General features: G+C 40.7%; 1 protein-coding gene across 1 annotated transcript; it reads right to left on the bottom strand.

Annotated features, from left to right (window-relative positions):
* Positions 1-18,859: 18,859 nt before the first annotated feature.
* On the bottom strand, positions 18,860-23,588 carry LOC115699057 (probable apyrase 6). Its single transcript, XM_030626264.2, has 8 exons — positions 22,659-23,588; positions 21,965-22,077; positions 21,578-21,685; positions 21,215-21,269; positions 20,857-21,045; positions 20,674-20,771; positions 20,297-20,493; positions 18,860-19,926 (listed from the first exon to the last, which is right to left on the bottom strand). Exons 1-8 carry the CDS (start codon positions 23,257-23,259, stop codon positions 19,650-19,652), a joined length of 1,638 nt encoding a protein of 545 aa, XP_030482124.1. The 5' UTR covers positions 23,260-23,588; the 3' UTR covers positions 18,860-19,649.
* Positions 23,589-27,827: the final 4,239 nt, after the last annotated feature.

Raw genomic sequence — 27,827 nt, 5'->3', positions numbered from 1 at the left:
ACTAATTCTTTATAATAAGTCCAACGTTCAAGAAAGATGGCCCAATTCTCTTAATCTCTTATTTAGTTTGGTCAACAAATTTATTTATTCAACATGCGCGGACAAGACTTTTTCTCTTGCATGATGCTACATCGCAAGTCCCATTCACTCCCACTCATCAACACACTTCTCGTAGTGCGACAAATGTCCCACTTTGCCCAGAATTTTGAGCCACTTCTCCAATATCTCTCAACTACAAAAATATCAGTTATGAGTACTATTTTGGTTCTATAAATAGCACCGATTAGAAGAGCAAACTATCAGATTTTAGAGAGAGGAAAAATCACTTAGTCATTCTATTTTTCTATCTTATTACTATTTTATCTATACTTATTTTAGTGACAAAAATGAGTGTATTAGAATAGTAATATTGGTGAGGTTAGAGTGTAGCTTTTGTAATTCTTATTTCTATTATTGATATTGATTCTTTTGTGCTTCATCTCCATATCTCAATTTTATTAAATTGTTCTTCATCTTCTAATTTTTCTTCCAAATTTAATAGTATCTTTTATATAAGTTCAATCATGCTTTTCTTATGTAAGTTAGGCTATTAATTATTTTGGTGTATTTATTATATTGTATGTCGTTTACTGCATTCTGCCAATAGTGGTATTTTATTGATTTATGATATATAATATGATATGCTCTTAAGTTAGAAGTGATGTTCAATTTATGCAAGATTAATTAATTTGTGCTTTTAATATATATATATCTTCCGGTTGTAATTAATGGTGTAGAATTACAACTGCGTTCTGAATTAATATCGGTATTAGAATAAGATTTGCATAATTATATTTCTACCTTACCAAGCTCTTTATCTGATCACTCTCTTTCTCTCATCATTTTATTTTTAATTCATTCTAATTTCTACCTTTTTCTATTTATACTAATCTTTAGTGGTAATTTGCCTCCCTGTGGATACGACAAAGCCTGTTTACTACCGCGACCGCAATGTAACTAATTGGGCGACATCAATTTTTGGCTCCTAGAATAAATGTAAATGATTGTCTATTTTCGTTCAAAAGTCCCGAAAAGTCGGTTTGTGGTACTCTTTATGGTGGTTGTCCAAATAATTCATAACCTATCTACATTTCAATGTTTATTCAAATGTTTGTCCTAAATTAATCTATCCATTTCGAGTGCTCACCTTTCAATTTCCAACTCCATGAGTGAAATCCTTAGCCATGAATAAATATTTTCAAACACCTGTGAGGCTAATGGAGTTGAGACTTCCGCTTGGTATATTTTTTGAAAGCATTTATGTGCTACGGTTTGCGATAAGAAGGTTCAAGTTTGGTGCACACACTCACAACTCTAGATTTATTAAAGGTAATGTTGTATAGTTCTTATTGGCTTGTTAGCAACGTTTATTTGAATATTTGTTATTTTTAAAAAATTTTACCTAGAAAATATCATGTTGACATTCTTTTTGTTCGCTTGAATTGCTAGAGACTAGCAATAAGCTAGTTGGGGGTGATAAAGGCTCAAATTAATACATTTTAAGCCTTTAATTATGGAGATAAATTTTATATAATTAAATATTTTTAAAGTTTTAATGTTAAACTTATTTTGATTGAAAATATTTAATTTATTCTAACTTTTATGTTATTTTTCAGATTTGGAGTATAAATAATAAAATTGTAAGTGGTTAAGAAGAAGTGAGCAAGACAAATGAAAGCCCAAAAGCAATGGCCCAATTTTTATCTCTTTTTAATTCTTAATCAATACATTTTGATTATTATTGGAGCCACGTTCGAAGCCCAAACTTAAAAGTCCAATAAGCTTAATTCTTGAAGACATGTGAGCCACTTGCATGTGATTACAAAATTGAGTGATATACTTGGCTTGATAAGGCTGCTCGACAGAGGCTACTACATGCATGACGAGAGTTGAAAAGTCCCTATCCGAACAGATGCTCGAACAGGGACGTGGGGAGAAAATGTTATCTAAAATTTTCTCCACCAAACGTGGCATGTCCAAGTAAGTCAAGATTGGGGATACGTGGAGTACAACCTTGTCAATAGCAGGACAAAGTCTCCTTACAAGGCATGGCAAAATCGTCAAGCAACAAGCAAAAAGAGTTAAGCAAGTCATTAAGAAGCTGCACAACCATAACTGGCCGACCAAGGGGAACACATAGGCCAACCAAAGGAAGCTTGTATGGCTGGCCAGGGTTTAAGCACAAGCTCGCCATCTAAAAGGTGATTGTTAGACCAAGAAGGGCCTATTCTACAAAGGAAGCTTGACCTTTGCAAGGAAAGTTATACAAAGGCTAGCCAACACACACTAAGGTTGGCCAATACATACTAAGGCTGGCCAACACATACTAAGGCTGGCCAACACATGCTAAGGCTGGCCAACACATGCTAAGGCTGACCAACACATGCCAAGGATGGCCAACACATGCCAAGGCTGGCCAACACATGCTAAGGCTAGTCAGCACATATTAAGGTTGGCAGCACGTACCAAGGCTGGCTAACACGTACCAAAGCTGGCTAGCACGTACCAAAGCTGGCGGGCACATGGAAAGCTGGCAGGCACATGGAAAGTTTCCAGGCACATGGAAAAGGTGGCAGGCACATGAAAAAGTTGGTAGGCACATCCTAGGGCTATAGGAGCAATAGCTGGTCGTCCATAGAAGTGCATAGGCTAGCCAGGTCCTAGAAAATAAGTGTACCTCGGCCAGCTCCTCTTCTGGCGGACACTTTTGGTGTCTCTGCAGCTTTCAACCTATACAGACACTCTCATCTACGAATTGGCTTCAACAACCCACAAAAATAGAATTTCAACTTCAATTATTTACCTATTCTTTAGGAACAATTAATGGATTATTTTCTATATAGTTAATATGTAATAAGAGGTGATATCTCCTCATTTTTAGGGAGATTAACCTAATTTGAACTAGATCTGTTGTAAGTCCTGCACTATAGAAAGGGCATTAGGTCTCACTCAAAACCTAGGTCAACCTAAGTCAGGCTAATTCATTCTAAGGCACTCCATATGCTACAACGACTTTCTTAAGCGACATACACGTGCTACTATCTCTCCCTCTCTCAAGTCTCATATCTCATATATGCATCCTTGACACTAAGTCTTCTCTTCTTTAGTCCTTCACAAGAACTCATCAGATCTTGGTCTACCTAGCATTGTTCTCACTATTGTACTATTCAGATAGAGTCACTCTAGAACTCACAACACTAGTGATCTGAGTAGTATTATCTCCTGAATAAATAAAACTAAAAGGAGAGTAGATCAATACTCACTAAACAAGGGGACCGAACCTCTATAAATCTGTGTCTCTTTTATCATTTATTGTTCTTGTTTACACGTGGTAATTGTCTATCATAAATATGGCTCTACTACTAATTTGCCAAATTCTAAGTCAACACTAGGTATATTTTTTAAGAATATGATAAGAAAGAAAAAAAAACTAGTAAAAAGTAAAGATATATTTATATAAAATAAAAATTAATAAAATGGAGTGTACTTATAATTTTATGGATGCAAATAAAACTTCTCTTTGGTCAATTACGAATGATTGGTTGTTCAATCGTAGAAATTGAAATTACCCTTAAATGATGAAGGAAGAGATAACAAACATGTAATTTTTCGCTATTATGAAATGTTTATGAGTTACCACCCCTTGATCACTACCTCTGAAATAAAATACTAGCACTGAAATTGAATTATATATCCAGAATAACCCTAAGAAGACATGATCCCAAGCACATATTGACATGCCCCTAATTTTTCCTCGAAGTCACTCCCATCTTGGTAGTCATTGTAGCAATATCCACTACTGCATCTGTAATCCCACCCGTGGTTTCACTAGTAACCATGAATCCCAAAAGCACCCAAAGGGAAATTTGATTAAATATGCTTATATTATCTTAAAATTTTTCCTCTAAACTTATACTTACCAATATTTCTAGCATTTGACAACTTTAGTGTTATCCTTAAAATATCCTCCCCATTTACTTCAACTCCCTCTCTCTTCCCATTCCTTCTTCTTCTTCCCACACAATCTACTCCACCACCATAACAAATATTTTGTTTTTTTTCTCTTCACTCATTTCTACACTACAAGCTACTACATTACACTACAACACTACAAGCTACCACAATATAAGTTACATTACTACAAGCTCCCATATACGAAGCATCAATGGATAAATATTTTTTTAAAAAAATCTTGTTTGTTGTTGTTATATCTAGTTTAGAATGTTGTTTGATTGCTTGATTTGTGGGTTGTTGGTGTTATTTTGCTGTTTTGTGTGTTGTAATGTTGCTATCTGTGAATACCACATTTTTCCTAGTTTCTGCTATTTTTTTCGCCTGGTCTGATGGTGGCCCGATATTTTATGAAAATGGGATGACATGCCTGATGTCATCAACCTCAGAAAACAACCTTCCATCGGACATATATCGAACTACATCGGGCCCACATCGGGCCCTATGTCATCAAAGTCAAAAACAGCTATGATATTATACCCATCGGACCCTAACTCTGAACCCATCAGACCATATCGGACTGCATCGGGCCTATCAAACTACATCAGGTACCCTTTTCACCCATCGGACTTCATCGGGCCCACATTGGGCTCGATGTCTTCAACCTCTAATCTAAACAAATCCATAGGACCATCAGACACCATCGGACGGGCATTGGACCTTGTTAAAAACCATATTTTCCCAAAATACAGATCCGACCGATCCCACCCTAAATATAAGCAAAACTCACAAATCACAGAGGTTTGACCCTAAATCTAAACAAACATAATCTAAACAAACATATCAATAATCTCTTACAATTTAGTCCTAAATCATGCAAAAATTAAATTAATAGACAAAAGTGAGGCAAAACTTACCTTCATAATTATCGCGGTTGTGGGTGGTCGATGATGGTCTTAGGTGGTGGTCGTGCGTGGTCGTGGGGTGCCGTGGGTGGTCGTCGGTAGTGAAGCCGGTGGTGTTTGGGGAATGTGGGAGTGTGGCGCCGGGTTTGAGCGAGAGGGAGAGAGAGAAGCCTCTGATTTTGGTATTTGTTTTTTAATTATTTTTTTATAATTCAAATTTGTTTTACTTTGTGCGTAATGTTTAAAATTGTACTTTATTTGCTTCTAAAGAAAAGTATTTTATTTTTAATTAAATTTGTATTAAATCAATGAAAATAAGTTTCAAAAATAAATTTATAAATGGTATTGTTGACCGAGGTTTTAGGCAACTAATAAAATATTATAAAGTTAGAGAGCTGTAAGAAAATTAGAGAAGGATTTTTACGTGGCTGGGGCGTTAATGAGCCTTAGTCCACGAGTCTTTGTTATTTATGGATGTCTTTAATACAGAGAATGTATTTGGGGAGTGTTTCACTCTTATAAATGCAGAGAATGTTCTTGGTGAGTATTTCTTCTACTTGTTCATATGCAGCCCAAGATTCTTGATCCCATTTAATGAGCTTTGATGGGGGTATTTATAGTGTTTTTGGTGGGGTGATCCCCAGAATTATCCTTACAAGTGTATCTGTAAGTATCCATAAAGTTGGGCATTCCCAATGAATATACCATGGGTAATGCATGGTCAAATCCCTAGGTGTTGTAGGGTTTTTATGTGGAATGTCCTTATTGTCTTTTGACTGATGTGACTCTTCTCAGTGTAGTCGTCGCTAGACTTAAATGATCATTACTTTGTAGCTGCTGGTTGGAGGTTGTGCCGTCAGACTTTATTGCGTGTAGCAGTCCCAACACGCTTCCTCCCATGCGGCATTTAATGCGACTTGATTGCTCAGGAGAAACCTAACACCTCGCGGAGATGCCTTAGCGTTACTCGAGCTTCCGGGAGCATATGGGGTTCCATATGCCTTCTCCGGGAGCTACGTCCTGGACGCTGCCTTACGGCATAAAGACTTAGCAAATATTGTAAATTGCTTGATCCACGTGTCCTTGTCTGGTTGGTCCACGTACATTAGGCAAGATCAGGGGCAACATTTACCCCCAAGCCTTGTTTGTTTGAAAAATAAAACAAGGCTTGTTCAAGTGCTTCCGGTTGACTCCTCGGTTTCCCGGCATGAGCTTTGAGCGCGTGAGGGTGTATTTAATGATGGCTTTTAATGCAGCGATTCACTTTTTGCAGAGGTCGATTCGTTTCACGCCCATTGATTGATACCGCGCATTAATGGTGTCAGACGGATACTCAAACGTTTCCACCGCCTTAATTGCAAATCAATCTGGTCCGTTGATCTTTGAGAATTCGAATCGTGCGCTTCCCCCACCGTTTGATTGGTAGGTGATGACGACTGTTCCTCATGCAGCTTTGCCTATAAAAGCCACCACCTTTCCTTCATTTCGGTTACTTCCCATTTCTTGCGAACTTTGCTCAAATTTCCCAGAGAGAAAAAATTCTCAGACCTAGAACAACGCCTTTAAACACTTTGCAATTTTCTCCAGTTCTTCTTCGTTTGTTACTATCAGTCCTTCTTGTCTTTATTCGATTCACAGCAGGACCCCAGTCTCAACACTTCATTGTAAGTTCTTTGCACCCTTTGCTTCATTATTAAATGGCATGCTGTTACTTATCTGTTTATTCTTTTCTGGGTTTGCATTCGAAGTTTCTGGGAATGCAAGTGTTTAAATCTTTCATATAATCGGTTTGAGTTTACTGCTCTAGTGATAGGATTACTGTTGTCACGCATTTGTTGTTATTTTTTGTAGAAGACCATACGTTCTTCGTATAATGGTTGCTTAGGGCATAGGACAGACTGTTTTCTTTCTATTTTCTGCCTTTTCTTTTTCTTTAGTGTGCAATGCCGTCTTCTGTGAATTTATTGCACCCGACTCTTGTCCAGGGAATCCTCCTAGGGTTTCCTGTGTGACAGGTGTTCGGAGGGGGCCTCTTTCCAGCGGTTAGGGGACCCCCATTCCCTTTTTCTTGGTTTAGGGTTTGGTATGGGGCCTAACTGCTGGAATCTTAACTCTTTTTATAGAATCGAAAAATGTCTGCTTCTGGCTCAAAATCATCGAAGAAGAGCGGTAAGCGCCTGGCTACCCTCGAGGAGGTCTCCATGGGTCCTGTTGCGCAGGAGGGGTACAAGTCTCGGGCGACCGGGTGGGAGGCGGCCGAGCTTCACTCCACTCTAACCTGTCCCCATCAGTTGGAGAACATCGTGGAGGTAGCTGGAATCAAGTCTTCCACATCAGGGACCTACCATCAGCCACCTCGCGACGCGGAGACGCCCAATCACAATTACGGCGGCTTTGGGGCCTGGAGCCAGACACATTTGATGGTTGGGGCCATGCTTCCTCTTCACGATTATTTTGTTAATTTCTTAGTTTTTGTCGGCCTTGCGCCATACCAACTCATTCCCCAAGCATACCGCCTGCTGTCAGGCTTATTTATTTTTTATTTTTCCCGGGAATGGGGCTCTCCCCGCCCGGTGGAAATATTGTATTTTTATGAACTTGTTTCCGTCCCCAAAAAGGGGGACAAACTTAAGGACAGTTTTTACGGGTTCCGGGCCCACCCTGCTAATGAAGGGGTGGTCCCGTATAATAGGCAAACTCATGTTAAGGAGTATCGCCATCGTTTTTTCTTCTCCTCCGGGTTCCGGGCAGTGGACCATCCGGAGCTACTCACTGAGTGGGTCAGGATTCCTCCTTACGAACGGACTGCACCTACTCAGGTCTTTCTTCGGAGAGCCCAGGCCTTTGCCTTTTACGACCGGGCTGATCTTGACGTCGGGGGCCTGGTCACTACGGAGAACTGCAGGAAGGCAAAACTCATCCTTCCGCACCAATCTGTGGAGGACTCTAACCTTTCCCGGGTTATCTGTCCCAACGTGAGGGCGCTGGTCGCGGAGAAGACCTTCCGGGATGAGATCATCGCCACTGCAGAGAAGAAGTACCAGGAGTATCTCTACCAGAAGGCATACTCTAAGGCCCAGGCGGCTTCCGGGAGGTCACTTCGCGTGGGGAGCCCGGTTGAGAGAAGGAGCCAGGCGATCGCCGGGAAGTCCCTTCACATTGGGGACTCAGCGGAGGGAAGGGCTCCCAGGCCACAGCCTTCGGCTCAGGAGTCGAACACTGGGGCTCCTGGTGCCAGCACTTCCGGCTCCGGTGGTAAGTCTCCTTTAGCCGTTCATTATGTCCCTTCTATTGGCGAGTAAGCCAGTCTTAGACCCGTAGGGTTCGACGAGCGTCTTTATAGGTTTAGGATGCCCTCGACCCGGTGGGGAGACCATTTGAAGGAGTTTTATTTTTCCAACTTAGGAGATTTCCTAGGTCGGTCCCGGATGGGTTCCGGTCTTCCGGAGCCCGTTCCCTTAGGCCCTTCAGCTTATATTACATCCAGCTGGTTCGGGCCTTCGGACAGCTACCTTGGAGATGATGCTGCCAGCATCAAAATTCGGAACTTTGCTAGGGCCGAATTAGAGAGTCAGGGTAGGACTAGCTTGCTTGTCATATCTTGTGTTGGTGGTTTCCCACGGGTGTTCTAATACTTGCTTTCTTTTGTTGTAGCAGGTGCTCCTATGGACGCCATTTTGGCCGAACTTGTCGGGGTTCACACTCCTGAGGCTCCTCCTCCCTTTACTTCTTCCCCGATGGCCCCCGCTTTAAAGATTTCTTCCAGTGCTCCTCCAGACACTATTGATTTAGTGGATGACGAGGAGGTGCTGCCGAGAGAAGGTCAAGAAAAGCAATGGGGCTTTTCTGAGGAAGTTGAAGAAGGTGCAGGAGGGCTCCGGGCTCTTCCTGAGGAAGCTGAAGAAGGTGAAGAAGAGCATGAAATTGCTCTGATTCGCAAACGTAAAGGCAAAATGATTGCCCAGGAGGAGCCCAAGCGGCCCCGGAGAGCTGATACTCCGGCCCACGGTCTCGATGGTGGGGTCTCTCCCATGGAAGAACATACTGCCCCTCCCAATATTGTGCTGACTCCGGTTCCTGGAGATGAGGCGAGACAGGAGCTCCGGATAGCTAAACACAACTATGCCATGGACGAATACTCCCGGGGGTATGCTGAGGTGGAAGCCCTTAGGAGGGTCTTGCGGGTTGAGATGCAAAACACCATCAACAACCCGGAATACCAGAATCCGTGGGACCTAAATTTGGACCCCCTGTCGGACTGGTTCGGTCGCTTCCTTGGGCCCACCTTAGCTCCCTTTGCTGCGGAGATGACTGGCGAGTTTGCGTCTCAGCTTACCCGGTGTGCACCTAAGCGGTTCGCTGCTTGTGCATCCTTGAACTCCATCTACCAAGTCCAGGATCTCAGCCACTCCCTCATTGTGGTAAGTGTTTTGTAATTTGCTTTTCCCCTTATTGTTTTCCTTTTTGGAGATTCTTTCTTATACTTGCATTGTGTTTTAGCTTGCTGCTGAGGTCGGCCGTCTCTCCAAGAACATAATCAACCATGGCTTCGTCCTGTCTGATTTTGGGGACATGGACGAAGTCAGGAAGATTCTTCAGGATCTTACTGCTGAGAGGCGGCTTTATCAAGAGGCTGCTGAGCGCCGGGAGGCCGCTGCCAAAGCTAATGAGGAAGAGGCTAAGCGGAGGGAAGCCCAGGCGGAGGCGATGATCCGGGAGGAGGCCCTGCGGAGAGACGGTGAAGGCCGGGCACCGAGAGGAGCCGAGGCGGAAGGCGAGGCCACTGCAAAGGCCAGGCGGGAGCTTCAGGAGGCCAGGGAAGCCTTGGATGAGATGGCTGCCAAGGTGAGATCCTTAGAGGAAACTCACCAGGCAAACTTAGAATCCAGGGCCACTCTGGTCGCGGAGCTGAAGGAGCTCAGGGACTTCAAGGAACAAGCCTCAAAGAAGGCAAAAGGGCTGAGCTTCTTTATCCCGTTTCCTGCAGCCGGTGCACCAAGCGTTTTGACGATGGCGTCTTCATGGCTTGGTCTACAATTGACCAGAATATCAAGCTTACCTTCTACCCCAAACCTGAGGAGATGATCGCCAAATTCCGAGAGAAGAAGAAAAAGCTTGATGCCATGGTGGAGGCACGCATCGGACCTCGTCTCCCTCCGCGCATCGATTAGGCCGCTCCAAGATTAACCCAGTACAACCAGGATTTCACCCACTTCTCTTTTTTTTTTCTTTATATATATTTGTTTATATATAGCTATTTTAAGACAATATTTATATAGCTGTTTTTATTTAACGGGGAGACAATTTCTAAGACCTGTCCCCGAGCCATTTGTATATATTTTGACTTACCCTTTAGGGCTAGGATATTTATACGTGATCTTTTTTTGATGCACATATTTCTCTTTTTGGACCTGTCCTTTGGATCAGGATGTTTATACTTATGCTTTTTTATTTTTGTGCATACTCTTTTTTACCTGCCCTTTGGGTCAGGATATTTTACTTAGTTTGTTTTCTGTCTGTCCGTGCGGTATACCCTAGTACCCCCCTGAGTGGCATAGAAACTTTATTTTTAAGGCACTCAGTTTTATTCAACATGTGGAGGATGTATACATTTAGACGGTACAAACTCTTTAAACAAAGTCTAAGTTACATTCTTGGCTATTGGTAATATTTTCTGAGGTGATCGGCATTCCAGGCCCTTGGCACAATGGTTCCATCCATTCTTTTTAGCTTGTAAGTGCTTGAGCCAATTTCGTCATCGATTTCATATGGTCCTTCCCAATCTGGCCCAAGTACCCCCACTCCGGGTTCTTGGGTGGCTGGGAAGACACTTCTTAAGACCATATCCCCAATAGCAAATTTTCTGTTTTTAACTTTAGAGTTAAAATACTTGGTCACCTTCTTTTGATAAGCTGCCATCCGTATTTGAGACTCGTCCCGGAGTGCTTCAACTTGATCTAAGGCTTCTTGAAGCAAAGCCTGATTCGTGACTGGATCGTAAGTCGTTCTCCTGTGGGACGGGAATAACGTTTCTACCGGGACCATCGCTTCACAACCGTACGCCATTGAAAAAGGCGAGTGACCGGTCGTGGTCCTGGGGGTCGTCCGGTAGGCCCATAACACTCTCGGCAACTCTTCAGGCCAGTTGTTTTTGCAGGCCAGCAGCTTTTTCTTCAAGGTGACCTTTAGGATTTTGTTGACTGCTTCCGCTTGACCGTTTGTTTGAGGTCTGGCCACCACGGAGAAGCTTTTCACTACTCCGTGTTGGTTGCAGAAGTCAGTAAATTCCTCGCAATCGAATTGCTTTCCATTGTCAGAGACTATTTTGTGAGGCAAGCCATATCGACACACTATGCTTTTGATAACAAAGTCTAGTGCTTTTTTAGCAGTTATGGTCTTCATGGGCTCAGCCTCCGTCCATTTGGTGAAGTAGTCTACTGCTACTATTGCATACTTTACTCCTCCTTTTCCTGTTGGCAGGGACCCAATAAGATCTTCCCCATACCGCAAAGGGCCAGGGACTAGTCATCAGGGTGATTTCATTTGGAGGAGCTCTTGGTATGTTCGCGAACCTTTGACACGAATCACACTTTTGGACGTAGTCTATACAATCTTTTTTCACTGTTGGCCAGAAGTACCCCTGTCTCAATATTTTCTTTGAGAGATTGGGTCCTCCTGTATGATCTCCACAGAACCCTTCGTGGACCTCTAGCATGATTTGTCTAGCTTCAGGGTCCGATACACACCTTAAATAAGGCATGCTGAGTCCTCTTCGATAGAGAATTTGACCCATCATTACATAACGATGAGCCTGATACTGAATCTTCCGAGACAGTGCCCTTTCTTGGGGCAACTCACCTTTTGTTATGTATTTTATGATGGGGACCATCCAGCTGGGTTCTTGCCAAACCATTATTGTGGTCTCTTTTATTTTGATGCTTGGCTCTGCCAAGCGTTCCACTGGTACTACCCCCAACTCTTCGATTTCCCTGTCTGAGGCTAACTTAGCCAGACAGTCCGCGTGAGCATTCTTTTCCCGGGGGATTCTTTTGATTTTGTAGTCCGTGAACTCGTGGAATAGCTCCCGGACTATTGTTACGTACGCGGCCATTCGCTTGCCGCGTGTTTGGTATTCTCCTGATATCTGGTTTACGACCAGTTGGGAATCACTATAGACTTCCACTCTTTTGGCTCCTACAGCTTTTGCTAATTTAAGCCCTGCTATTAGGGCTTCATATTCGGCCTCATTGTTTGAAGCTGCGAAGTTGAACCGTAGGGCCGCCTGGAGCCCCAGTCTGGTTGGTGATATCATCGCCACTCCGGCTCCGGAACCATTTTCATTGGAGGCTCCGTCCACAAATACTCTCCATGTGGGGATTGGCGGTACCGGCATATTCGTGGTTGCCTCGGCTTCGTTGCATTCAGTAATGAAGTCCGCCAAGGCTTGGCCTTTTATAGAAATTCGGGGCATGTAGTGCAAGTCAAATTGACTTAGCTCCATTGCCCACTTGAGGAGCCTTCCGGATGCTTCAGGTTTTGGAGGACTTGACGGAGCGGGTGGTTGGTCAGTATCTTGATCGGATGTGCTTGGAAGTATGGCCTCAATTTCCTTGATGCCATCAGGAGGCAAAAAACTAGCTTTTCAATGATTGGGTACCTCGCTTCGGCTCCTATCATGCGCTTACTGACATAGTACCCAGGATGCTGAGTTTTCTCTTCTTCCCGGACTAGGGCATCGCTGACCGCGTGTTCGGAGACAGCCAAATATAGAAATAGGTCTTCTCCGAGAACGGGTTTTGATAGGATAGGAGGCTTGGCCATGTGCTCTTTTAGTTTTTTGAATGCCTCCTCGCACTCGTCCGACCATTCAAACTTTTGACACTTCTTCAATATGTTGAAGAAGGGTATGCACTTATCCGTGGACCGTGAGATGAAGCGGCTTAGGGCAGCTACCTTTCCGGTCAGGCTCTGCACATCTTTATGCTTTCTGGGGGATGGCATGCTCAGGAGAGCCTGGATTTTTTCCGGATTTGCCTCAATCCCCCTTTGACTGACGATGAAGCCCAGAAACTTTCCTGACTTGACCCCAAAGGTGCATTTCTTTGGGTTGAGCTTCATGTCGTATCTCCATACCACTTCGAAGCATTCCTCTAAGTCGCTTGCATGGCTGTTGCATGCTTTGGACTTGACGAGCATGTCATCTACATAAACCTCCATATTTCGTCCCAAGAGGCCTTTGAACATCCGGTTGACCATTCTCTGGTAGGTTGCTCCGGCGTTTTTCAGTCCGAAGGGCATGACTAGGTAACAGTATACCCCCTTATCGGTCTTGAAGCTAGTGCACTCCTGGTATGCCGGATGCATCTTTATGTGATTGTACCCAGCATAGGCGTCCATGAAGGATAGTAGTTTGAATCCAGAAGTAGCGCCTTCCATCTGGTCGATCCTGGGCAGCGGGAAACAGTCCTTCGGACAAGCTTTGTTTAGATCACTGAAATCTATACAAACTCGCCAAGTTCCGTTCGGCTTGGGCACCAGGGCCGGATTGCCTAGCCATTCCGGATTGTATACGTCGCGGATCATGCCGTTAGTCAAAAGTTTGTCCACCTCTTTCTCCAGAGCCTCGGCTTTCACCGAGTCGAGCGGGCGTCGCTTTTGCTGGACAGGGGGCATGTCCGGATTGACGTTGAGTACGTGGGTGATGACATGAAGGCTTATGCCAGTCATGTCTTCTTGGCGCCATGCAAAGATGTCGATGGCGCCCTTCAGTGTTTTTATTATTTTCTCTTTTTTCTCCGGATCTAGGTTCTTCCCCAGCCGGAGTACTTTGGTGGAGTCGAGGTCGCACACTGATAATTCCTCGACATCCTCCATCGGTTCCACAATTCTTTCGGACCCCACACGGGGTTCTAACTCATCTTCTTCAGCCACTTCTGGCCCAACTGATTCCCGGACCATTAGTACGGGCAGGTGGGTTGCGACATTGTAACATTGTCTTGCTTCCCCCTGGTTTCCCCTCACCGTGCCGATCCCGGCTTCTCGGGTAGGGAACTTCAGGCACAGGTGCCGAATCGATGTGACTGCGCCAAAATCTACCAAGGCCGGTCGGCCGAGGATCGCGTTGTAAGCGGTCGGACAGTCCACCACTACGTAAGTGCAGTATTTAAATGCGCTCAAGGGGGTGTCTGGGCACAAAGTGACTGGGAGCCTTACTTTTCCCATTGGGATAAGTGTCGTCCCATTAAACCCTGTGAGTTGGGACCCACTGGGCGAGAGGTCTCGGCCCGTCAAGCCTATTGCGGTGAAGGCCTCCTTGAAGAGTAGGTTCACGGAACTTCCATTGTCAATTAAGACTCTGGCCACCACTTTATTTGCGATGGGGGTCTCTATGACCAATGGGTCATGATGGGGGAAGCGCACTGTCTTGGCGTCTTCTTCCGTGAACGTGATGGGTTGGTCCATCAGCCGGGGCCTTTGAGCTGGGAGTTGAGTAACCTCCCAAACCTCATTGTGTTTCACGGCCCCTGCGTATCGTTTGAGCTCCTTGCGAGTAGTTCCTCCGATATGGGGACCTCCGGAGATCATGGCTACCCTCCCGTTAGGTCTGGGCGGCAGACCGGGGATGTGCTGGGCGTCGCCCGCGGGAGCAGTTGGAGCTAACGCTCCTGCTGTACTCCCCGGTGTTCCCTGAGGCACACCCACAGTCGCCTGGCCCGGATTAAGGTGAGGCAACCTATTTTTGATCCACTCATAGAGGTGGCCCAACCGGATTAGGTTTTCAATCTCATCCTTGAGATTCTTACATTCATTGGTGCTATGACCAATGTCGTTGTGGTACTCGCATCTTTTGCTCGGATCTCTCCGGCAGCTATCCTTGTACAACGATTGTGGTCTCCGGTAGTGTGTATTTTGCCTAGTAGCAAAGTACACACGCTCTTGGGAGTCTGACAACTCCGTGTATTTACTGGGGAGTGTACCCCCTTTTCTGGCGCTTCTCCCCCGTCCGGGTGCTGCCTTTGGAGGACCTTTTACTCCTCGAGCCCTGGGAAGGGCCTGCCAGGCTAGCAGCTGGAGCAGAGTGCGAAGGAGTTTGTCCATTCGTTCCGGACGGGTTGCCGAAATGGGATGATGCTGGTGCCAAGGCCTGGCCCTGACTATATCCGGGAGTAGCAGAGAATTGTATGCCACTTGTTTGTGGAGTTGCGGTCGGGGCAGTACCCGAGGGCGATACTCCAAGCATGTACCCTGCTATCCCGGTGGGATAGTATCCTCCATAAGCCACTATTTGGGCTTTTTCGAGGTTGATATATTTTTGGACTCTCTTCTGGAAATCCTGAAGGCTAGCAGCTCCTTCTTGCTGTAGTTCATTCCAAAAAGGAGTCCCCGTACGGATGCCTGCTTGGAAAAGCGCAAGCTGTTGTTCGTCGTCAACTTTCTTGGTTTTCAAGAATTCCTCTCGGAACCTCTTTATATAGTTCTTCAAGGTCTCGGTGGGCAGTTGCTTGATATTAGTCAAGGCACTGGCCTCCAGGTTGACCTTTCTTGCGGCGACAAACTGTCTTCGGAAGTTGGACTGTAGCTTGTTCCAACAGCCCACGGATCCTGGTTCCAGCTTCTTGAACCATTCCTCCGCGGACCCACTTAGAGTAAGTGGGAAGCACAGACATTTGGCGTCATTGCTGACTCTCATGACCGTCATGACACGGTTGAACCGTGATAAGTGGTTGCTAGGATCGAAGTTCCCGATATGAGCTGCCATTTCGGGCATCTTGAACTTCTTAGGGAGTTCCGCCTCTAGGATATGCTTAGCACATGGTTCCCGGTCCTCGCTGTCTAAGTCGGAGTCGTCCCCTTTCTGTCTTCGGGAGACTCGGGCAATGTCTTTTCGAAGTATGGCGAGTTCCGCCATAATTCCTTCATTTAACGTACCCGTGGAGACCGCATGTCCGTATCTTTTTTGGTCAAGGTGATTCCGGAGATCACCTTGGTGCCCATTGATTTGATTTCTCAGATCAACGGGAGGACACCTCTGTCCTCTTCTTCCTCTACCCCCGGGCTCTTGGTGCACGGAAACGCTTTTTCGGTCCTCTCGATCCTGAGGGCCAAAGCTCCCTTTTTGGGGCTTGCCCCTCTGTGGACCTTTCCCTTTAGGGAAATCTGAGCGGACCTTTCGCGGATCCTGCGCCTTTTTCTTTCGCCCTGGGGTAGAGGTAGGGTTTTTTGTTTGGTTCCCTTCAGCAGGGTACCTTATAGGGCTAGGCTCCCTAGACTTCTGCTGTTGGGAACTAGGCGAGGACGTCTCTGGTTCCTTGCCCAGTCCAGCAGTCATTGCCTTGGGGTGCACGTGAATGCCAGCCGCCTCCATGGCTTTTTGCATGGCCAGCATCACTTCTTGCATTTTCTGGTTTTGTGCTTTCTGAGCTTCGATCTCGGCTTCGTGATCGCTAGCTTTTTGTCTGAGAAGCACCAACTCTGAGTAACTACCTTCGTCGTAGGCATACTCATCGAGGTTTCCCTCGTAGTCATCATCTGGAATTCCTTCTTCTTCCTCGGAACCCTCAGCTGCTCTTGAGGCTACATCTTCCTCATTTGGGTCTTGAGCATCTTCTAGAGGGCGAGGCTGACGAGTACTTCTAGTCTCCACCATGTTTGTGAAGTCAAGTGTTCGTTTACAGTAGCTTTCTTCAGCTCTCAATGAAAGTACCAAAATGTTGACCGAGGTTTTCGGCAACTAATAAAATATTATAAAGTTAGAGAGCTGTAAGAAAATTAGAGAAGGATTTTTAAGTGGTTGGGGCGTTAATGAGCCTTAGTCCACGAGTCTTTGTTATTTATGGATGTCTTTAATACATAGAATGTATTTGGGGAGTGTTTCACTCTTATAAATGCAGAGAATGTTCTTGGTGAGTATTTACTCTACTTGCTCATATGCAGTCCAAGATTCTCGATCCCATTTAATGAGCTTTGAGGGGGTATTTATAGTGTTTTTGGTGGGGTGATCCCCAGAATTATCCTTACAAGTGTATCTGTAAGTATCTATAAAGTTGGGCATTCCCAATGAATATACCATGGGTAATGCATGGTCAGATCCCTAGGTGCTGTAGGGTTTTTATGTGGAATGTCCTTATTGTCTTTTGACTGATGTGACTCTTCTCAGTGTAGCCGTCGCTAGACTTAAATGATCATTACTTTGTAGCTGCTGGTTGGAGGTTGTGCCGTCAGACTTTATTGCGTATAGCAGTCCCAACACGCTTCCTCCCATGCGGCATTTAATGCGACTTGATTGCTCAGGAGAAACCTGACACCTCGCGGAGATGCCTTAGCGTTACTCGAGCTTCCGGGAGCATATGGGGTTCCATATGCCTTCTCCGGGAGCTACATCCTGGACGCTGCCTTACGTCATAAAGACTTAGCAAATATTGTAAATTGCTTGATCCACGTGTCCTTGTCTGGTTGGTCCACGTACATTGGGCAAAATCAGGGGCAACAGGTATCAATCACAAATTGATGTGTCATCTTGTACAATAACTTATCATAGCTAACTGGAAAAAAAAAATACCTCGTTAATTCCTAATTACTATTTGATTATTGCTTTATTTCTTGGAGCCATTTGATTGAGCAAGAAGTGGGAACTGATCACAGGTAGGTAGTGACGGAGGGACTTTAGCCAATATGTAGGCTAAAGCCCTCACTCAAATATATACATAAAATTTTTTATATGTAGACATATATATATTAATTCATTTCACTCAATTTTTTAATGCCAAATTCACAAAAGCTCTCACTCAATATCTTAATCATGATTCATGAGCCTACTCTCATTCTAATCAAGCCCATTTTAAAAGTAGTCCAATACAAATAATAAAAAAATAATACTTTATTAAAAAAATAAAATAATACTATTGACAATATTTTATTTTATTTTGTTAAAGATGAAAATTTAAAAAATACATTTATCAGTTATTTTTATTAGTTTTGACTTAATATTTATTCAAGCCCTCACTCAACTAAATTTCTGGCTTCGTCACTGCAGGTAGGTACTAATTAAATTAAAAAACTTGTTGATCAACAAATAAATAAGAAACTTTGGTAAACAGTAACTCTTTCAGGTTTGGGAACATTACAAAGTTGTGACTTGTGACTGTCATGAATATAACAAATGATATAAACAATATATTCGGTTCACCAAGAAAGTATTAAAGTGTACAGTGCTTCATCCTTTATTGGTCAAGCACGTTCAGTTTCCTCACAGCTTTACTACAACTATCCTTAGGGTGATCCAATAATATTATTGTTTATTCATTCACTATTTCGTTGAATTAACTACCTTTACAACCGTTACAATTCTCAGAAATCGGTTGATGACACTATATCACCATTAAATCTTTGTTTTATTATCTATTCTGATCTGAAATGTTGCCTATATTTCCATCGTATGCCCTGCTTCAAGTAATTTTTACATTTCCAGTTCCTACAACTAACAGACCTCGTATATGTCAGTCTTAACTTTAGACAAACCCTCCTCATTATTGTATTCCCTATGTCTAGGTAACTCTACATCGATATCCAACACTATGTTTGGTAAATGGAAGAGCGTGTGGATAGAGAAAAATGGGAGGAGATGACAAATTCCCTTGTTTGAAAGAAAGATTGTGAGGGAAAGAATAGTTGAATAGAGAGCAAATCCTTACAAAGTTTTAATTTAGAATTCTTCCATCACTCTAATCTTCAATTGTTGAAAATTACAAATATATCCTCTTAATAAATTATTAAAAAATAAAATTACATATGAAAACAATATAATAATTCCATAAATAAATATTGTCCATTCTTCTATCACTCCATCCCTTTCACTAAACAACTTAAAAAGATTTTACTCTCCCTCCCTCCTATTCTACATCCTTCAACTCTCTATCCTCCTTATTCTTCATCCTTCCTAAAAAAAACATAATCTAAAAGGAAACTTGAAGCAAAAAATATTTATTTGATTTACCATATCTATGTCATAATTCACTAAAATATATTACACAAATGAAAAATAAGGGCCAAAATACCTCCTATAACAATATAGCAGCATTAAGAAATATTACTACGCTGAGGTGCGTGTAACACTGATGAATGAATGAAAAGGAAAGAGAAGGAAACCTTTTAACCCGACCTCAACTCTGGTCCAGTAGATACCTTCCTGCTGTCTAATTATAAGCATACATTTACACAATTTTACATAATTTCTCCGTACAATCAATGATCGATAAATAAAAAGACAATAGTGACCATTTTTTTACTCTCCCACAAGAAAAATCAAATGGCTTGAAACTTACTAATGAAATGGGAACCCACCCTGACAGTGACATGAAATAGCATAAATTGTAAGAAAAGGACAAGTTCATCATGTGTAATCATACAAAATGGTATACATTCCAACCTCCACTCCCCCAAACTGCCTATCCTAACCCTGTCACATAGGGCATTGCGAAATTAAGTCGTTTCATTAGACAGATCTTACTTTACCACTAAACAAGAAATGGTGTTCTATTCTTCTATCCTAGGTCCAGATACAATTCGACCTTCATTTTTCTTTTTTTTTTGATATATATATATATATGGTCTATGATTAGTAAACTTGAGATAATTGATCCTCACCATATTCCCAGATTCTAAAATGAGTTTGCTCTCCGTGGTTTTGAAGAAATATCAGAATAAGACCAATCCTAAATCTGGATGAGGGACAGTAAAAATAACTTTCTAAAGAATCTATCGATACCTACCAATACGAGTCACTATATACCGTCCCTTTTCTAGATCATATATTGTCTTCAACTGTGGCTTCCTCCACTTTGATATAGACCACACTGTAAACATCAATACTGTAAATATGGCAATTAGTGATATAAGAGTGTGCAAGTCATCACTAAGAATATTGGCAATCCAATAATAGTGCCGCAATTCTAAATCGGCTGTGGTTTGCAAGATGAAAGCTCCTAAAGCCCAATCCAGTGGAATATCTTCCACCTGACTGGCAACTGCAATCCTGGTAAAAAAAATTACAAACAATAATAGACTTAAGCAATTGAATTCACAATGGCATATGAACTCAAATTTCAAGAATATATACACATGATGCAAGCATCATGTAAAAGTGGGTAGGGAACAATTGAAAATATAGTTAGATAATTCCAACTTCAATAATATGATATTGAGGGCTGTACACTTCTTTAGGTTTCAAGACAATCAAGTAGCCCTGAATATATCAGAAAAAAGCAACAGTCATCACAGAGACAAACTTCAACGACTGTTGTAAGGGAAATGGACTGAAGCTTTCAGGTGAAGAATGATAAAATATTTAGGTCTCTGCATTTTTTCCTAAAAGAAGGAAGTATGGCTGTAGTATAGTAACATACCTTTCCTCATCCAATGCAATTCCAAAAGTGTCATGAAGTAATGCTACAATATAAGCAGAAGAGAAGCAATAGTGAAGCAAATCTTCTTCATGAAGGGTGTGGTATCTCTTCGTTAGCTTTGACCAATCTTCTTTGCAAAATTGTTGTCCAGCCATAATAAGGTCAGAAAGAAATGCCTTTTGACCCAGACCAAAGAACTAACACAAAGAAAATAGAAAAATAACTTATCAGAAATGAAAGCATCCACGCACCATATAAATCATAAGGAAAAAACAAGAACGCTAAAAGAAACAACTGTTTCTTCACAGATGAATCCACAGTTTAGAGCACTTGTAAACAAGCATGGAGATTGACCAAAGATTATATGAGGCAAAAACCTTGTAAGTATGGAAGAAATTCTCTGTTGCAAGAAATTTCCCTTGAAGCTTAGGCATGAATATTGATCCTATATAGCAGTGTTGAGATGAGCAGTTCTCTGCATCACAGAAAAAGACATTATTGTTAGAATAAATAACAACCATCATAGGTGCAATATCACAATAAAAACCAAATCATCTTACCTCTTCCTTTTTGTAACATCATTATGGCGGCAGATCTGCACTCTGAGAAGTTCCCTTTAGATGGAAGAGTGGGTGGATATTTATTTTTTTCACCCAGCAAAGCAGGAGAGAGCTTCCACGACTCTGCACCGTGTGAATAGCCTGTAGGAGTACAAGGATCCGTTGACAACCCCTCCTGAACAGATTTAGCTGTTGCATTGATGGGGAAAATATAAGAATAATGAAAGACTATCCTGTTTATTAAACAGTAATTCAGTATTGTTTCATAAAATAGTCCAAGCCTAAGATGTATACAAGTTTCAAGAACTTTTGTTAAAGACAGATGAAACATAATTAAAAAAATAAACGTGTATATTACCTAAGTTGAACTCTCCCAAGGTAAGTGCTTGCCTCAACAAGTCATATGCAACATTCTGCAGAATCAAACTAATAAGTTAGAACATTTCAACCAATAACCATAACTCAGTTTAAATTCAAAATATCACAAGTAGTGATTTTGCAGGCATCAAAATGATCTAATCGAAACATTTAAAAGAATTTATAAAAGAAAAGGCATGTTCTTCAACTCAAATAAACAAGAAAAAGCCTCTACAAATCTACAGCCACTTAAATCTTACAAAAGAGAGAAAACAAGTCAAGTTCGCATCACAAAACATTATGTGAAAGTAAACATGTTGATAACTTGATATATATACACAAATGATATAAAATAACAATTTACCTGACCAAAATGAAGAAAGCTGTGACTGTAGAGATTGTATGTGGTATTTCTAAACTTAATAGCTCGAGAATACTCAGAAGGCACTGTCTCACTGGTAACAAAGGTAACCTGGAAAAAAATCAATACAATATTACTCATCTCATATAATCCAATTCAAACTGCTTACAAGCTCGATAGAATCTTTGTTAGTATGAAAGGGGAAGGGACATGTTTTGAAACACATTTTGAAGGAATACTTCCAATATGGACATTATATATACATGCTACACTTTTGTAGCGCAGTTGAAGACTAAGTAGGATCAAGAATCATGATGGTGAAAAAAAAAAGAAGATAAGCAATGGGATCTAGAATATTAACAGAAGGGGAAAAAAGAACATTGAACTAACCTGAGCAGATGCTCCCCCGAGTTCAATAATCCCAGTAGTCTGAAGAGGATCACTTCCAAGAGAACCAAGGGCATAGTTTGCAACAACCCAAGCATACACCCCTTCATCAGAGCCTAAAACAAACGTAAAGTTCAGTACTTGGTCTCTAGAAAACAGTTAATAACTTTCAAATCTTGAAGTAAACGTTGGGGATTTATAATGAAAAAATAAATAAATAAATAAATTTCACGAAGAAGAAAAGGAATTTGCATTATTCTTCAGCATATGTTATAAAAGATATGACAACATGGACAACAAAAATTGCACCCAACATAAATGATGAAGTCCTATTCCTATGCTCAACAATATATAAAGGTGTCATAGACAAGCCAATTCCGGAAAATTCTGAATCTAATTCCTTTCATGGTTGGCTGTTAAGAAGTCATCCAAACAAAACTCAGGACACTGGACCAGAAAGCTTCATTTCCCCAGAAAGTCTGTTCATGTGTCTTTCTCCAAAAGATGAATTCACACAAGTACATATACCCACAGTTTCTAAAATCCTACCATGAGAAATGAAGTAATAACAAATTGTTACAAATTTTTACTTCCATAGCAGCAATTTTTCTTTTCCTAAGACATTGCAACAATATCAAATTTTTCATGGTTAAACGGCATAATAACAAAGCTAAGGTCAGAAAATCCAATGCCATACCAGTAATGACCGAAGCCCACTCGTCCCGGAAATTGAACCCAGAAGCCCTAAGCGTCCGTCTACAAGAATCCAAAATTCGATTCTGAACAGACAGGTCGAGTAAGCGGAGCCCCGCCGTCGCCATTAGTCTAATATCTGTTTCCCTCCAGGATTCCTTAGGAACCCGTTCCTTCACAAACTCAAGGAGCTCCGTCAACGACCCGCCAGCCGCTTCCGGGTCACTCGAATAAGCGGAAAGCCCTGGATTAACTCTCATCGACACCGACCCACTGTTGGCGAAATCAAACACGGCATTCTGACCCTCCACCTCGAACCCGAACATGTGGATTCGAGTCCCGGTGCTACCTCCATCGATGATAATCCCATACCTTTTATTCCCAAAACCTCTCGAACTTCGGGCGTGAACAAACAAATAGCACAGCAATACAAAAGCTATTGCAACAGCAATTGAAGCGAGAATCAAGAAATTGGATCTGGTTCCATGCTTGGGCCCGCGAGCGAAGAGGTTGGATCGAGTTGAGGGACGCATCGGAAGCTTTATCGGATCCATATCTTTCGAAACACCTGAATCAACTGGTTTTCGGGCATTCGACCGTCGCATTCAAAAATCTAAGAATGTCGTGGTAGTAGAAGAAGAAGATGATGAAACTCATGAAAATTATTTCCGGAAAACGCGATAGCAGAAGAAATTAATAACTACGCATGTATGTATAATAGATTACTACGAAAATAATACTTCTGAAATGATTGTTGGGATCGGAGACGGAGAGGGGCGATCGAGAAATGTATTATTATAACTTTTCTTTCTCTCCCTGTCTACCGATCACGTCCTGTTCTTCTTGGTCTGGTCGATTCAAGGTCGACGACGGCCATTATTTTTATTAAATCTTTTTTTTCTCTTCTTCTTCTGTTTTCATTCTATACGAGTTGGGCTTAATTTTATAGATCGGCCTGCAAGAGAGGGATTTTGAGGAGACCATCCAGCCCAACACTACAGTAGTAGGCTTTCCCACGAGGCAGGTTAGTGTGCCTAGTGTAAGGTGGCTGTAGTTAGAGCTATTTACAAAAATATCATATTTTTGTATACATAACTTTTAACTTTTGACATTTTAATTCAAAATTAAACTTTTCATTTTGGATTAAACAAATCTACAACCATATTTTGATTAAAAATATATTATATACAACATTACGAAAACACTTATTGTGATTAATACATAATATTATGCCTAAATTTGGAAAAAAAAAAATAACGATAAATATTTATCATTATTCCCCACGAGGGTCTTCAAGAATACACCTTAAAAACACACAAGTTAACAAATAAGACTTCAGCCAACCGACAAAAGATGAAACAGAAGGAAGAAGACAAGGAACATGAAAGCACTGCCAAAGGCTGTTAGTGCTAACATAAACCTAGGATGCAAGGTCGGTCCTAGGCTAAGGCGGCTAGGCCTGCGCCTATGGCCAACTTATACTAGGGGCCCAAATGAATTTTTTTTTTTTTATATAAATATACATATTTTTTTAATGATTTTTAAAATATCATTTATTATTATAAAAGGGCCAAAAAAAATTATTTTTTCTAGAGCTCAAATTAACTTAGAACCGACCTTGCTAGGATGAAACCCTAAGGTTACTTCTTCAACACTCCATGCAAAGTCATAGTCAAATTTGAGGCTCGATTCAAATAATATCACATACCACGAGCAATATGGCTCACTAGTAGAGGTGTTCAAAAATATTTACAAACCGCTCTACTTGAACAAGCCTAAACAAGCTGCACAAACCAAACTGAAAAAAAAAAATCGAAAAAAAAATGCAACTCGAAATAATCCGATAAAAATCCTAAACGCCCAATGAATACATTGAGTGGATTAAAAAAATTATAAACCTCTCAATTAACCTGAACAAACCGAATAATCGATTTATACTTTTTTTTAAAAAAAAAAACGTATAATATATTACATAAATTATGTTTATTAGTGAAAAAATTTTATGTTTAAAGTTTGGATTTTATAGTGTTTAACATGAAATTTAGACTTTATAGTTAATAATTTTTATTGTATTTGAATATTAAAGTTGAAATTTAAATTTGACACCATATTATTATATTTTTTTTTTATTTCTGGTTGAATGTTGTTTTAAATATTTTAATATTTACTCAATTAATATTTGTTGATCCTGAAAAGTGATCAACCGACAGCGAGGTCATACAGATCTAATGCTTGCCACGTGTGTGCACAAATAAGAATAAGAAACAATAGACAATGGAATTTATTATAGAGGTTCGACCCCCTTGTGATAGCGGGTAATGACCTGTTGGATATATTTTACCAGGATCTAGATTTACTAACAAGTATGTTTCATTAACATACTAATATGAATTCTAAAACAATGAAACAAACACATATAAAGTTTAGGAAACCTTACATTGGGTGCAACGGAATATAATGACTCCTTCCATTCAGATATCTAGCCCTTGATTCCTTTCTGTAGCAGAGCATTATCAATATCTGAACTTGGATCTCTTTCTCTCCTTCCTTTGATGCTTATTTCCCTTCTTGTTGGATGGTTTTCCACTGTCTTACACACTATGATTGAGATACCACTTGATGTGTGTGGGCACTTACTCATTCACTCAAGGAATTCGAAATTTAGAGAAGAAAAGAAGAGGGAAGAGGTTCCACCTATAGAGAAAAGATAGAGGCTCAGTTTTCATCTGAGAGAAGTTCACAAAGTTTGAATGAGAGCCATCACTATCTATTTATAGGTAACCACCTAGGTTTAGGTTAGAATTATTTGGCATTAAAATAATGAAAAAATAAATGATAAAACCCTATAAGTGTGGCGGGCCATGGGCCTGGATAATGGGCCTCACTTATGCAATTTTGCTGTTTTATCATTCCTGCATCTGATTTTCTCAAAAACGCCAATTTTCAAATTCAACAATTTAAATGCCAATTCTAATTATTTAATAACTAAAAATTAATTATTAAATAATATTGTCATTCAATATATTTATTAATTAGACATATAAAGTCTCTTAATTAATAAATAAACCTAGAATCTCTTTTCTTTACAATTTTGCCCTTGCTTAGTGAAAATTCACAAAGTAGACATAGTCTAACTTTAGAATTATGATTGATTAATCAAAATCAATTATTTGAGTCTTACAAGCAGTATGGTCTCAACTAATATGAGGACCATGGGTCTATATATCCGAGCTTCCAATAAGTAGATCAAGAATGTATATCTTAAATTCGCTGACTTATTAATTCTTCGTTGAATCCACGCATAGAACTTAGAATTGCACTCTAAGTATATAGAACGCTCTATATGTTCCACGATATAGACACGTCATTAGTTATCCATTGTTATAACCCTAATGTGATCAATGATCCTCTATATAGATGATTTACACTGTAAATGGATTAAATTACCGTAACACCCTACAATGTATTTTATCCTTAAAACACTTAACCCTGTATAAATGATATTTCAGCTAAGTGAAATGAGATCTCCACCATTTATTTTCGTTTTGTTAAGCTCGAAGGAAATCATCCTTTACTTTCTATTCGCCAGATAGAAGCTATAGATTCCATATTTATGTTAGCGCTCCCACTCAGTTGCCTTTCTTAGTGTTCCCAAAATGTACGTATCACCCTGACCCAAAAGTAGGCTTAACTAACAAATCAAAGAACACGAATAACACTCTTGAGATTGAACCTAATCATATCAAGATTAAGATCATTTGATCTAGGATCAACAGGTGATATTGAATTGAATAGATATTACGGTAAATTCTAATATATCTAATCAAAGTTCAATATCGGTCCCTTCCGATGTATACTCCATACATCCGATGCTGGTAAACTTTGCCAATGTCCTGGAAAGGACATCACACTTATCCAAGGTGTAAGAATACCTATCGCTGATTATACAATGTCAGTCTAAATCCAATGTTCTGACAAATCAGGGAATAAACTTTCGAACATATAAATAAGATTATATTCCACTGTGTTGACAACACTATAATCATTAACAAATTGATATGTTCTGGACTTAAATAGAATTCATACATTATGTACATATAATCATGAAATAAATCATGTGAACCATGCAACATTAAATGTTATTTCTGATCTATATTAATAAGTAAATGTGATTATATTGAAATGAGTTTTATTTATGGCATAAAACCCAACAAACTCCCACTTGCACTTATATAAAACAAAATGTGCATTTCAAATAATCTCAACACCTTGATATAAAAATCAAGTGTAGTAGTAGTAAACTCCTCGTAATAGGATCTGAAAGGTTGAATTAAACACAACCTTTCCTCCACCATTACTCTTCCTTAATCACAAAATCATTGATAATGTGAAATTCCTCTCTATATGTCTACTCTTTTGGGATACTGGATTCTATACCTTTGGCAACTACTTTTGGTTATTCATGAAGTAACACTAGTAGTTAAGGCAATTCGTGTTAACTCAAACTTTTAGATCTCCTTGTTTTGATGATTAACAAATATTTGATTATTATTTGTTACTAATGATTTATTGATTTTGTAGCAAATTAAAAAGAGAAAATAAAATATTTTGGTATTTTTACCAAACTTTTGAAAGCAACACTAAATGGATTCAACAAGCATATCAAGAGCAAAAGATTCATCAAGGAATCAACAACTCAAGACCCTATTCAAAAGAGGTCTTCAAAAGCCCAAAGTCAAAAGTCAACCCGAAAGTCAAAGTCAAAGTCAATGTCAAGGTCAACTCTCGGGAAAAGTCAACATGGGATCAAAAACATGCACATCAAGCTAGGAGGCTCATCTACATCAAGACTACTCAAAATCAACTGGTATAAATTTATTTTAGTCTTGTTAAAGTGATTTGCATAGCACACTAAGTTTTATAAATTTAAATTTTGGCCCATTCACTAACTTGTGCAACAAGTTTTCTCACACGATAGTTCAAAATTTTTTTTGATTGAATTTCTAAATCACAATTTGTTTAACTAAGAGAACAAAGTTGGAATTTCTGAAATCGGACAATCGAGTAAGAAGGTATGCGCGTTTAAGTCCCGAAAAATGGCATTTTTGCCTCTGGTCAGTCATCCGGAATTCCGGTTGGCATCCAGAATTCCGGTTGGCATCCGGAATTCCGG

Source organism: Cannabis sativa, chromosome 8, assembly GCF_029168945.1.
Source record: "Cannabis sativa cultivar Pink pepper isolate KNU-18-1 chromosome 8, ASM2916894v1, whole genome shotgun sequence".
NCBI classification, from domain to species: Eukaryota; Viridiplantae; Streptophyta; class Magnoliopsida; order Rosales; family Cannabaceae; genus Cannabis; species Cannabis sativa.
Note: the sequence above shows the minus strand (reverse complement) of the source record. Positions and strands in the feature narration are given on the sequence as shown.